Genomic DNA, 12,746 nt, shown 5'->3' on the forward strand with positions numbered 1-12,746 from the left:
GTCGGAATTGTTCAATGAAGTGCCTGTTGTCATTCAACTCGAAACGACTCGTTCTGATGCAGATTTTTTCACTTGAGAAATACTGCACCATACATCTTAGTTAGATGTCAAATTGAGTGAATCAAATCTCCTTGACAAAAAACGTCAAAATTAATGAAAGATTTCTTGACTATTTCGGGGAAGTGGCTACGGCATCTCAAAATGGACAAACAGTACTATTGCCGCTTATTTTTCATTTTTCAAACAAAGGTATTTTAAGGGATTATGCGAGCACCCTCATTTGAACTAAAGCATGCTGACGCCTTTAGCCTAAGGACAAAGGTAAGGGACCATGACAGAGAGAGGGCCAAGGACAGACCCAGTTCCATGTCCAAGTACAAGTCTCGGATCAGAGAAGAGGGTGGGGATAGATATAATCAGGGTTAGGATTAGGGTCAGGGTTAAGATGTCAGAAGTAAGCGTAAAATGACATCTTGTTCTGAGGACCTATACATTTATAATCAACTCAAATTAAAGCCTTAAATAACATATTTTGATGCGATAAAACAGTAAAACCTTTAAATCTTACAATCTTTTCTCCATCATGTTTACAAGTTATTTACATATTTGAACAGACTGCTGGTTGGTAGATGTGACCTTTGGACTGTTGAAGTTGTTATTGTTGAACCCTTCAGAGGCCTTTGACCTAAAGGCCAGGAATAGAGTCTGAATCTTTCCCCGTCTGTCTGTTGTTCACACTGTCTGTCTGTTCCTATCCTTCAGACCACATCTATGGCCAGGCTGAGCACAGAGCTGCAGGGAACGTTGAGCCTCTGAAGGATTTCATTGCAATTGAAAAATTCTACATTCAAATTTCACTGGTTCTTCAAGTTTTTCCCAGAGTGGTTCAGTCAGTAGTCTGATCTGATCTGCACAACCCAGAAGCACCACTTCAGAGCAAGTCACACGGCAACCCAGACCATTTTTGATGCAGCTTATAGACAAGCAATGTTTCCATGATGTATTGGCAGCCATTTTGGATGTTCCCATTTATAATGTTCCATTTACTGATGCACATTACTCCCTCTCTCAGAGTTCATCACTTCCACTCCCTCTGTGTTCTACACATGCAACACGGCAGACTGGATCGTTGTCTTAGTTGGACTGGAGAAACTGTCCTGCTCCATCTCTGTCTGTGGTTATACGCGTGTGGTGGAGTGTGTGTGTGTGTTGGGGTGTGTGTGCGTGTGCGTATGGGGCAAGTGTGTGTTACTGTAAGGACTAAAGCCCTGCATGGGCTGCATCCCCACAACAGATCCAGGTGTCATGGGGGTCATGGGGGTGGCGGGGTGAGAGCCAGGGGTCATGGGCAGAGACCTGGGAGTCATCAGGGGCACATCGTCAGGGGAGCGTCTCAGGGTCAGGGTGTAGTCTGGTGGACAGGTCAGTCGCAGGGTATCCAGAGTGTTGTAGATGTCCTGTGTGTCCAGCGTGTCAAGAGCCTCCAGCGTGTGGTGTATGTTGTGTGTGTCGTGTATCTCCAGGGTGTTGTGTTGATGCAGGGCCTCAGCCTCCAGCTGCTTCAGAAGCCCCTCCCCCTGCAGCTGGTGTGTGATGTCAGCATTGATGATATCATGACGTGGAGGTGGGCGTGGCGGCCTGCGATGTTCCATCTTGCGCTTGTCTTTCTTGTAGAGCAGAGCAGCGAAGGCCAGGATGTTGAGGAAGAGGAGTGAGGCTCCCACTGCGATGGTAACGCTCAGCTCAGTGGAGTAGTCCTCCATGACGGGGTGGGGGACCTGCAGCTCCTCCCCCTGCAGTGCCGGAGCCTGGGGCGTGGACGGGGGGTTGGGGTGGCGCGTGCTTCCCAAGCCCAGGCCTTTTGACAGCCGCTTGGTGTAGGAGTGAGGAGTTGTGTCCTGGGGAGGGCTGTGGGTTGCAGAGGACACGTACTGCAGCAACTCGTTGATGTTGTGGAGGTGGGGAACCAGCTGCAGCCAGAACGCTGTCTTGGTGGCTCTGGAGGTAGAGAAAAGTTTTGTGTTTTTGTTTTGCAGAAGAATCATCATCCATAAAAAGAAAAACTACATTTCACAAGGAATCTGACAAAATATACCCAATAGCATAAGATAACATCATACATTATAAAGTATAGTTATTATACATTAAACAGATAGAAGGGGAAAGTGGCAAGTGCTGCTAGCATGAAGTGCTAATAGTGCAAAGTGGTTCATTATACATTATTCAACAAGATATGGCAGCAGCAAGAAAAGCAGGCAGGGAAACATCTACCTGTAGTGGTCTGTGATGATCTGATCTACCTGTAGTGGTCTGTGATGATCTGATCTACCTGTAGTGGTCTGTGATGATCTGATCTACCTGTAGTGGTTTGTGATTATCTGATCTATCTGTAGTGGTCTGTAATGGTCTGTGATGATCTGATATACCTGTAGTGGTCTGTAATGGTCTGTGATGATCTGATCTACCTGTAGTGGTCTGTGATGATCTGATCTACCTGTGGTGGTCTGTAATGGTCTGTGGTGATCTGTGATGATCTGATCTAGCTGTAGTGGTCTGTGATAATTTGATCTACCTGTAGTGGTCTGTGATTATTGTATCTACCTGTAGTGGTCTGTAATGGTCTGTGATTATCGTATCTACCTGTAGTGGTCTCTGACGCGTGGCTTCAGGCCGATGTGCAGGTAAAGCTGTTCCTTGGGGGTATACTTGGCCCAGGCCACCTCCTCAAAGCGGTTGGGTTTGGTGTGGATGAACTTGGTGTCCTGGGGCACTGGCTGGTTAGGATCTCTGAGACAGAGAAGAAAAACACAGTCAGGAAAAGTTATCTTAAAGGTTAATCATAGTTACTTTACCATTCATTAGAGGAAAGTAAGAGATGTTTCTTAGAGAAAGAGTTATACAAGACATTTATCTCACCCTGTCTTGGCGAAGTTGGTCCAGTATGTCATGACCACGGCGCTGAGCATCACGTCGTTTTTAGAGAAGTTACAGTTGAAGAGGTCCGTGGGTCCGATCAGCGGCAGACCGAACACATACGGCACCTCATCTCCATGGGCGGAGTCAGCCCAGGCGGGCGACACGTCACTCTGACAGTGGTGGTAGAAGGAGTAGAAGTATGTTGGTGATCCATACTGGGCGTGGAGGTCTGCTGTGGCCACCGCCGGCGCCACCCACTGGTGATCAGTGAACAGAGCGACTAGCGTCTTCCGCCGGGTTTCAGGGTTCTCCCGGTCGGCCCAGTCTGTGTACATGAACTTGATGCTCTCTCTCAACGTGTCCTACCGCAAGGATAAAAAATACCTTGTCAATAAAGCACATGGGAGCATAGATGGATTGCAGTATGCAGAGTCTATTTTTACTTTTTGCTGAACATATTCTTTGCCCTCCAGCAACTGCATAGAAGCACTGGATGTGGATAGACATTTTCCTGCAGCCTACCTTCCCCTCCGGGTAGCCGTAGAGACTGTCCACGAAGTCTGACACGGCAAAGTCAAAATCGTCGCCGGAGACGCCATCCTCCCCATTGACCATCCCGTCAACGAACTTAAGCCCCTCCCCCTGGTTCACACCCAGCATGATGTCATAGTTGAGGAACTCCCCCTGTGTGTGAAGAACAGGGTTGTCAATAACAATATTATGCACAACAGAACATTGTACTGTCTACACTTGGTTTGTTGTTTATATTCAAATATTTTCATTAAATCGATTTTAATCCGAACTAAAGTTTTGTTGCTAAGGATTCCACGATGCGGTTAGCCTTTACGGCTGGGACTGCAAGTTTGTGTTAATTTTTTTGCGTGGATTCCGCGAATGCTAGCTGGCTGTACTACAGACACCTGTCGTTGTCGTGGGAAAGACTCATTGTTATCTTTTCGTAAAACAACTGGTTGCAGTAAAGAGCCAATCTGGATACTAAGGAGAACCTGAGGGAAATCAACGAGTACCAACAGCTTTACGCTATGGAGGAACAACATACTCCATCATGGAAAGATCCGACCACCTCATAAAATAACTTTAACCAGACAAAAAAAAGAAAAACAGATTCATCTACAGACACGGACGATTTACCATTGAGGTAGAGGCTAGTGCTCTGGCTGGAATCCATGCAACACTGGAAAAGTTGTGTGAGGAGGTAGCAGGTCTGAGGGGGAGTTTGGACTTCAGCCAGAGTGAAATTCTCACGCTCCAAAAAGACAAAAAAGACACTCACAGCCAAGGTAAAAATCCAGGATTCCGACATAGATTGTCTACTCAGGAAAAACAGGGTGATGAAGGAGTCACTAGTAGACATACAAAGTAGTAGCATGCATGAAAATCATTTTTTTCTGGGATTCCTGAGGACGCATCCAATAATCCAGGCGCGATCAGAACATTCATGCAATCCGACTTGAAACTTCCTACAGAGACTGTAAACAAGGTGGCTTTCCACCGAGTACACAGACTTGTAGCTTAGAGCGACAAGACCAAGGGTCCCCAACCGATCATTTGAACACTACCTACAAAAGGAGCTGCTCAAAAGCAGGGGAAGGAAGCTTAAAGGGACCAAATTCGGTCTCAGTGACCAATTTCCAAGGGAGATAAACGAACGTCGCAAGAGACTGTATCCGTTACAAAGACAACAAAGGGAAAAGGGTAAGCGTGCCTTTATCATTGTGGACAAACTCTTTATAGATGTACAGCTATTCTGAGACAGCTCCATAACACCGTGGCTGTACTAAATTCTATAGGGACTTCAGGTTACAAAAAAAAAAGGTCAGTTAAGAACAAATTCTTATTTTCAATGACAGCCTAGGAACAGTGGGTTAACTGCCTGTTCAGAATGACAGATTTGTACCTTGTCAGCTCGGGGATTTGAACTTTCAACCTTTCGGTTACTAGTCCAACGCTCTAACCACTAGGCTACCCTGCCGCCCCATTAATGTGTTTATTGTTTGTCTATCTTTTTTATGTATTTGTTTACAGCAAGCAAGGGGAAGATATCAGAATAGGGGCATTGGAGAATAATAACATATTGTACGGAACACATTTGTACTGTAGTGAAGCCGTCTCTAGAGTAATGCAAGGTCTTTTTCATGATCACGTGAAACGTCAATTGCTATGGAAATGCTAGGATGTGTTTTTCAATTATGTTAAAGATAATTATGATGCAACTATGATGGTGATACAATATGGATTACAATTATCATCATGAATATTAAGGTTCTACGCACTACATGTTACACACATAGACACTCAACCATGCAAATTGAGAGAGTTATTATTTAGTTGGACATCACACATTATAGTCTAACACTTATACAGACATCGTACACACTCTCCCTATATCACATCCAATATCATACACATCAGATTCAGATTTGCTACACACATAATATCTTGTCACAATTTTCTAACATCTATGGCATTGGCTCACAGGCAAACAGGCAAGGGAATAAAACAAATATTGCTAGAACCTATTTCTTGAATTCTAAATATCAGACATTTGAAAGCTCTAGTTTTGACCTTCATACCTCTGATGGCAGTAACTTTACAAGCACTAATTATGGTCAATTTAGATTGAGAATAGTATCTAGTTATGGTAAGGGGTGAAATAAGTATAGCCAGTTATAATTGTAACAGTTTAGTAGATTACATGGCTAAAAGAAAAGGAATATAACATATACTGTTTACAGGAAACTCACTCTATATCCTTAGATGAAGTTGCGTGGAAAAAGGAATGGGGTGGTGAAATAATTTTCTGTCATGAACAAAGGAACTCAAAAGGTGTGATGATATTAATTAACAAACATTTTGATCTGAATGTGCAAATAGTCAGGAATGATTCGCAAGTGGATGAAAAAGAGATTTGGCTTAATCTATATGATCCAAACCAGGATGATCCACACTTCTTCGAAAACATTTATACCAATTTATTGAACTTACAGGCAACAAATGATCTAATCATTATGGTAGGAGACTATAACACAGTGTTAAGTACCTCAATGGACCGTAAAGGAAATCACTCTACAAACTATCATCACAGGGCCTTTAAGGTTCAGCAAATCCCCTTATTGTTTGGGATACCTTTAAATGTACCTTCAGGGGTCATTCAATTCAATATTCATCAATAATAAAAAAGCAGTTTCTGGCTAAAGAGACAAGACTTACAAGGGAAATCCATGAACTAATAGTACAGGTAGATAGCAATAAAAACGATACTACAGAGATACAAAATAAGTTAGAGGAAAAACAAAAAGAACTTGAGGAACTTATTCAAGAACGATGTAATGTAATCTATTACAAAAATAAAGCAAACTGGATGGAATATGGACAAAATTCTTCCTGAATCTCCAATACAGGAACGCTAACAAAAAATAATTTGCAGAAACTCGTTACTGAAGACAGAGTCATCTATGATTCTCCGAATGATATTTTACAAGAGGAAGCTATTTATTTTAGGCAGATGTTCTCTTTTCCGTCTCATCCTTTCCCACTGAATGAAGATTATGGTAAGGAATTCTTCCCAAATAATATAAAAAATGGAAAATTAACAAATGTACAGAAAGATCAGTGAGAAGACCAAATTACAGAGAAATAACTTTTTGAGGCTTGATGGCATACCGGTAGAGGTATATCAAGTATTTTTTTATATACTAAAAGCTCCATTGTTAGATTGTTTTAACTACTCCTATAGAAATGGTAGTCTGTCAGGTACTCAGCAGGAAGGTCTGATTTCTCTATTATTAAAACAAGACCCAGATGGCAGATATGGGTCTTTTCCAGTCTATCTAAAAAACTGGAGGCCCCTAACACTTCAATGTTGTAATGCAAAAGTACTAGCAAAATGCATAGCACTCAAAATTAAAAACGGTTTTAACAGGTATTGTTCATCCTGATCAGACAGGTTTTTTACATGGACGATACATTGACGATAATATACAACAACTACTAGAAATAATAGAACATCATGAAACATATAAGAAGCCAGGAATGGTATTTATAGAGGATTTTGAAAAGGCATTTGATAAAGTAGGACTGGATTTTATTTTTAACGGCTACTTCTCAGAGAGTTTTGAATTGTCAAGAGGAGTTAAACAAGGGTGTCCGCTGTCACCATATCTATTCGTTGTGGCCATCGAAATGCTAGTTATTAAAAGCAGATCTAATAACAACATTAGAGGATTCGAAATCCAAGGCTTGAAAACAAAGGTGTTCATGTATGCTGATGACTCAAGTTTTATATTAAGTCCGCAAGCTAGATCCCTGCAATGTCTCATTGAAGATAACTTTTCTGTACTCTCTGGACTAAAACCTAATTATGACAAGTGTGCAATATTACGTATTGGATCCTTAAAAAATATAACTTTTACATTACCCTGCAGTTTACCTATAAAATGGCCTGATGGTGAAGTAGACATACTCGGTATTCATATCACAATATATATAAATAAGCTCTCCACAATGAATTTCAATAGAAAACTTGTAAAACAAATAGACAAGCTCCTGCAACCATGGAGAGGTATATAAACACCTGTCTATTTATGGAAAAATTGCCCTGATTAACTCCATAGTCATATCTCATTTTACTCACTTACTTATGGCGCTGCCTACTCCTGAGGATTCGTTTTTCAAATCATATGAGCGAAAACTATTTTGCTTTATCTGGGATGCTAAACCAGATAAAATATAACGTGCCTATCTATATAATGAATATGAATTGGGTGGGTTGAGATTATAAAATATAAAAGCTGTCACGCCCTGACCATAGAGAGCTTTTTATTCTCTATGTTGGTTAGGTCAGGGTGTGACTAGGGTGGGTACCATGTTGGCATGGTATGGTTCCCAATCAGAGGCAGCTGTTTAGCTTTGTCTCTGATTGGGGATCATATTTAGGCAGCCATTTCCCCATTGTGCTTTGTGGGATCTGGTCTATGTATAGTTGCCTGTGAGCACTACATTAGCTTCACGTTTCGTTTTTGCGCTTTACTGTTTTCTGTGTGTTTCACTTCTAATAAAAGATAATGGAACCATACCACGCTGCATTTTGGTCCAATTCATACAACAACGATCGTGACAAAAGCACTAAACCTCTCTCTAAAAGCTTCACTCAAAAGTTCATTCATTCAAAAGTTTTATTTGAACCCTAAATGGTTCTCAAGTAGATTACTAAGAAAAGCTCATTCATTGCTAAAAAATTGCCTTTTTGCCTTTGTGCAGATTGCCATGTCTCATTTTCTATTATTTTTCAAACAATCATTGCAGAGCTGGCTACAATTTCAATTTCATCCCCCTGAAAAGATAGAACAAATATTATGGCTGAACTAAAATGTGCTGGTTGATAAAATACCTGTATTTATGGGAAAGATATTTGAAAAGGGTATTTTGTTCTTAAATGATATTGTAAATTGGAATGGCATCAAAATGCATATTAATTACTTAAAAATCATACAATGTGATTTTCTGGATTTTTGTTTTAGATTCCGTCTCAGTTGAAGTGTACCTATGATAAAAATGACAGACCTCTACATGCTTTGTAAGTAGGAAAACCTGCAAAATCGGCAGTGTATCAAATACTTGTTCTCCCCACTATATATATATATATATATATAATGCATCCTTAACCCTCATCTCAGAACCCAAAATGAAATCTTGCCAAAACGAATAAACCATATAACTTGTAATACATGTATAATCTACACTGAGTAATATACAAAACATTAAAAACAACTTCTCTTTACAAGACATAGACTGACCAGGTGAATCCAGGTGACAGCTATGATCCCTTATTGATGTCACTTAAATCCACTTCAATCAGTGAAGATGTGTATGAGTGCCATTCAAAGGGGGAATGGGCAAGACAAAAAATGCCTTTGAACAGGGTATGGTAGTAGGTGCCAGGCGCACCGGTTTGTGTCAAGAACTGCAACTGCTCAACGGTTTCCTGTGTGTATCAAGATGCAACTCAGTATTAGGAAGGTGTTCTTAATGTTTGGTATACACAGTGTATATAAACCATAGAGTGTTTTATATTTTCTCACCTGCTCCATGAGTATCTGGGGGTCATCAGGGATGACATCACCGTCGATGACAGGTCCGAAGGCGGTGTGGTATTTAGCTGGGGTGATGTTCTGTTCCAGCAGCTCCTGATAGGTCTTCTCCTGCAGACAGACGATCAGCTCTGATGAGTCCTCCAGGCTGCAGCCCACCTTGTCCCCCAGCAGCTTTGCATACTTCCCTGGCTGGTAGTTGACCGCCCAGCTGGACAGGGCTGTCCCACTCTGGATGATCGCCTTCTGGAACAGATCTGATACACAGCATGCTGACAGAGGTTAGAGTTCAGAGGTTATAGGTCAGGAATTGGAGGTGACTCTTTGAGAAGTGTGACCAGGCTGACAGAAGTTAAGAGGTCAAGGGTAAGGGTTCAGAGGTTGGGTTCAGGGGTAAGAGGTTACTTACCCTCAGAGTAGTGGGACAGAGTTAGCAGGCTGACACAGGAGGCTCCAGCCCCAGAGCCAAACACAGTGACTCTGTCTGGGTCTCCGCTGAATGCAGCAATGTTCTCCTTCACCCAGCGCAAAGCCTGGATCTGGTCCAACAGACCATAGTTGCCTTTAGCTGCCTGGTCACCCGTACTGAGGAAACCTGAAGAAATAACACATAAAAATACACAAAAATATAAAAGGAAAGTCTAGTAAATATCAAAAGTAAAATTATATTTAAAAATAACACATCAAACAGGAATATCATATTTAAAAATACTTTTCATCAATGATATGAACAGCAGGCTCACTAGGGATTGGCTACTGCGGTAGATACTTATAAATCTCTCATTAATGATTTTAATAAATCAATAATAACAAGTATTACAGTATGCTGTTACAACCTAAGCCTAATGCTAACCCAGTATGTGGCTGCAGTTGTGAAGCCTTACTGTAGACAATATTCATTGTCTTAACACAAGAAAAAACTTGTGAGACTGGTGAGATTGACAGACGTGTTTTGCAGTGTAGCCAAACCCTGAGGACTCAGTGACTAATGATGTCATGTGACCGTGGCTCACCACCCTCAGTCAGACCTGGGGTAGACCTGGGACACCAGAACATCTGCGTGTCACTGAACACATGCACAGACGCAAAATGAGTGTGTCACTAATTCACACACCACACTAGGGACATGAGTGTGTCACTAACAGACATATGCATGATGAGCTGGAGAGTGTGGGTGTCACTGAGGGCTGTGCCACAAGATACATGTGACCTTAAATGATCATGTCAGATCACTTCAACCCTCCTCTCCCCACCTTCCTCTTCCCCTTTCCTCCTCCTCCCCTCCCCCTTTTCCTCCTCCTCCCATAACCCTTTTCCTCATCCTCCACTCCTATCTTTTCATCCTCCTCCCCTCCCCTTCTTTCCTCCTCCTCCACTCCCCTCTTTTCCTCCTCCTCCCATCCCCTTTTCCTCCTCCCCTCCCCTCTTTTCCTCATCCTCCACTCCCCTCTTTTCCTCCTCCGCCCCTCTTTTCCTCTTCCTCCCCTCCCCTCTTTTCCTCCTCGTCCACTCCCCTCTTTTCCTCCTTGTCCACTCCCCTCTTTTCCTCCTCCTCCACTCCCCTCTTTTCCTCCTCCTCCTCCTCCCCTCCCCTCTTTTCCTCATCCTTCCCTCCCCTCTTTTCCTCCTCCTCCACTCCCCTCTTTTCCTCCTCCTCCCCTCCCCCTCTTTTCCTCCGCCCCTCTTTTCCTCCCCTCCCCTCTTTTCCTCCTCCTCCTCCCCTTCTTTTCCAACACACTCCCCTCTTTTCCTCCTCCTCCCCTCCCCCTCTTTTCCTCCGCCCCTCTTTTCCTCCTCCTCCTCCCCTCCCCTCTTTTCCTCCTCCGCCCCTCTTTTCCTCCTCCTCCCCCTCTTTTCCTCCTCCTCCCCTCCCCCTCTTTTCCTCCGCCCCTCTTTTCCTCCTCCTCCCCTCCCCTCTTTTCCTCCTCCACCACTCTTTTCCTCCTCCGCCCCTCTTTTCCTCCTCCTCCCCTCCCCTCTTTTCCTCCTCCGCCACTCTTTTCCTCCCCCGTCCCTCTTTTCCTCCTCCGCCACTCTTTTCCTCCCTGCCCCTCTTTTCCTCCTCCTCCCCCTCTTTTCCTCCCCCCTCCCCTCTTTTCCTCCGCCTCTCTTTTCCTCCGCCTCCACTCCCCTTTTCCTCCTCCTCCACTCCCATCTTTTCCTCCTCCTCCACTCCCTCACTACCTCTTTCAGTTTATACTTTCCTCTCCACTCCTCTCTCCCCCTTCCCTCACCCTCTCTCCCATTCCCTTCACCTTCTTGCCTCTCACCCTGCCTCTCTTCTCTCTCTCCTCTACTCTCTCACCCCTACTTCTCCTCTCTCATCCTTCTCTCATAAGCTTAATTGAACTCCACCTACTGTGAGCCATAAACACAGAGCTGATGGCTCCCCTCTAACCAGGCGTACACACACACACACACACACACACACACACACACAAGAGATTAATCTGGCTGTGTACAGGCTGCTAGCTTTCCAGTGTTAACACAGAAATGTGACATTTCAACCAGTGAGAGAGTAACAGAAAGGTGATTAGGCAGAATTTAACGATGATGATGATGATGATGATGATGACAACGACGTGATGACGGTGATGATGACGACAATGATGATGATGATGATGATGAAAGTGACTAACCCAGTACTCCCAGTCTGTAGTTGATTGTGATGACGATGACATTTCCATAGCTAGCCAGGACACTGCCGTCCATCATGCTGCCACTCCCCTCTGAGTAGGAACCTCCGTGGACATACACCATCACCGGCCGCAGACCGCCCTCATCATGGATGTCTGGAAACACACACACAAGCCATATTTTCAGAGCGCTAAACAGCTCTTGCAGATAGCAAAGAAACATGTGGGTGCATGCATAATATAAGTTGAGGTAGATGCAGTGCATTGGTGTGTGTGTGTTTGTACATACTACATACCTTCCTCAGTAGGGACGTATATATTGAGGTAGAGACAGTCTTCACTCTGCTGTGCCAGGTATGCGCTGGCTATGTCCAGGTTGGCAGAGTACCAGAGAGGTAACATCTCTGTCAGCAAGTTGTGTTCCTCTACAGGCTGGGGACAGACGGGGGAGAACTGGGTGGCGTTTCTCACCCCCGGCCAGGACAGGGGGGGCTCAGGGGGCTGGAAGCGTCTCTCCCCGGTGGGGGGGCGGGCGTAGGGGACCCCCAGGTACTGGACCACAGGGCCCAGCAGGTCAGAGGGCATGGGGGTCAACTGACCCCTCAGTCTGCCCTGGGACGTGGTGATGACTGACTGGCTAGCAGCAGGGGGGAGGGACAGGATAAGGGAGAGGAGAGGGGGGAGGATGCCCCTCAGTTTGGACAGGGACAGGAGCATGGAGAGGACACACAGTAGAGAGGAGGGGAGAAAGAGGAGAGTGGTGGGGGGAGTCGGGGGAGACATGTGGGAGGGACGGTGGGAGCGTTGGTGTTTGGGTTAGATCAGGACTCCGACTGTGAGTCTAGCACACACTCAAACAGCGATGGTCTCAGAATATGTCTTTCTCCTCCCTGGGTCAGCCACTCACCTCCCAGTTCTCTTCGCACAGTCACACTGCTCTGCCTGGAGGGAGAGAGATAGAGACAGACAAAGATGGAAAGACAAACCTTGAATTACAGTGGGGCAAAAAAGTATTTAGTCAGCCACCAATTGTGCAAGTTCTCCCACTTAAAAAGATGAGAGAGGCCTGTAATTTCCATCATAG

At 44.2% G+C, this 12,746-nt stretch overlaps 1 protein-coding gene across 1 annotated transcript; it reads right to left on the reverse strand.

Moving 5' to 3' along the window:
* Positions 1 to 274: 274 nt before the first annotated feature.
* Positions 275 to 12,604, reverse strand: LOC139380202 (neuroligin-4, X-linked-like). The gene is made up of 8 exons (XM_071122670.1): positions 11,959 to 12,604; positions 11,666 to 11,818; positions 9,436 to 9,621; positions 9,018 to 9,283; positions 3,439 to 3,600; positions 2,917 to 3,278; positions 2,641 to 2,787; positions 275 to 1,998 (listed from the first exon to the last, which is right to left on the reverse strand). The coding sequence occupies exons 1-8, from the start codon at positions 12,443 to 12,445 to the stop codon at positions 1,179 to 1,181; spliced, it is 2,583 nt and encodes an 860-aa protein (XP_070978771.1). The 5' UTR covers positions 12,446 to 12,604; the 3' UTR covers positions 275 to 1,178.
* Between the last annotated feature and the right edge of the window lie 142 nt (positions 12,605 to 12,746).

Source organism: Oncorhynchus clarkii, chromosome 22, assembly GCF_045791955.1.
Source record: "Oncorhynchus clarkii lewisi isolate Uvic-CL-2024 chromosome 22, UVic_Ocla_1.0, whole genome shotgun sequence".
In the NCBI taxonomy this organism is placed as follows: domain Eukaryota; kingdom Metazoa; phylum Chordata; class Actinopteri; order Salmoniformes; family Salmonidae; genus Oncorhynchus; species Oncorhynchus clarkii.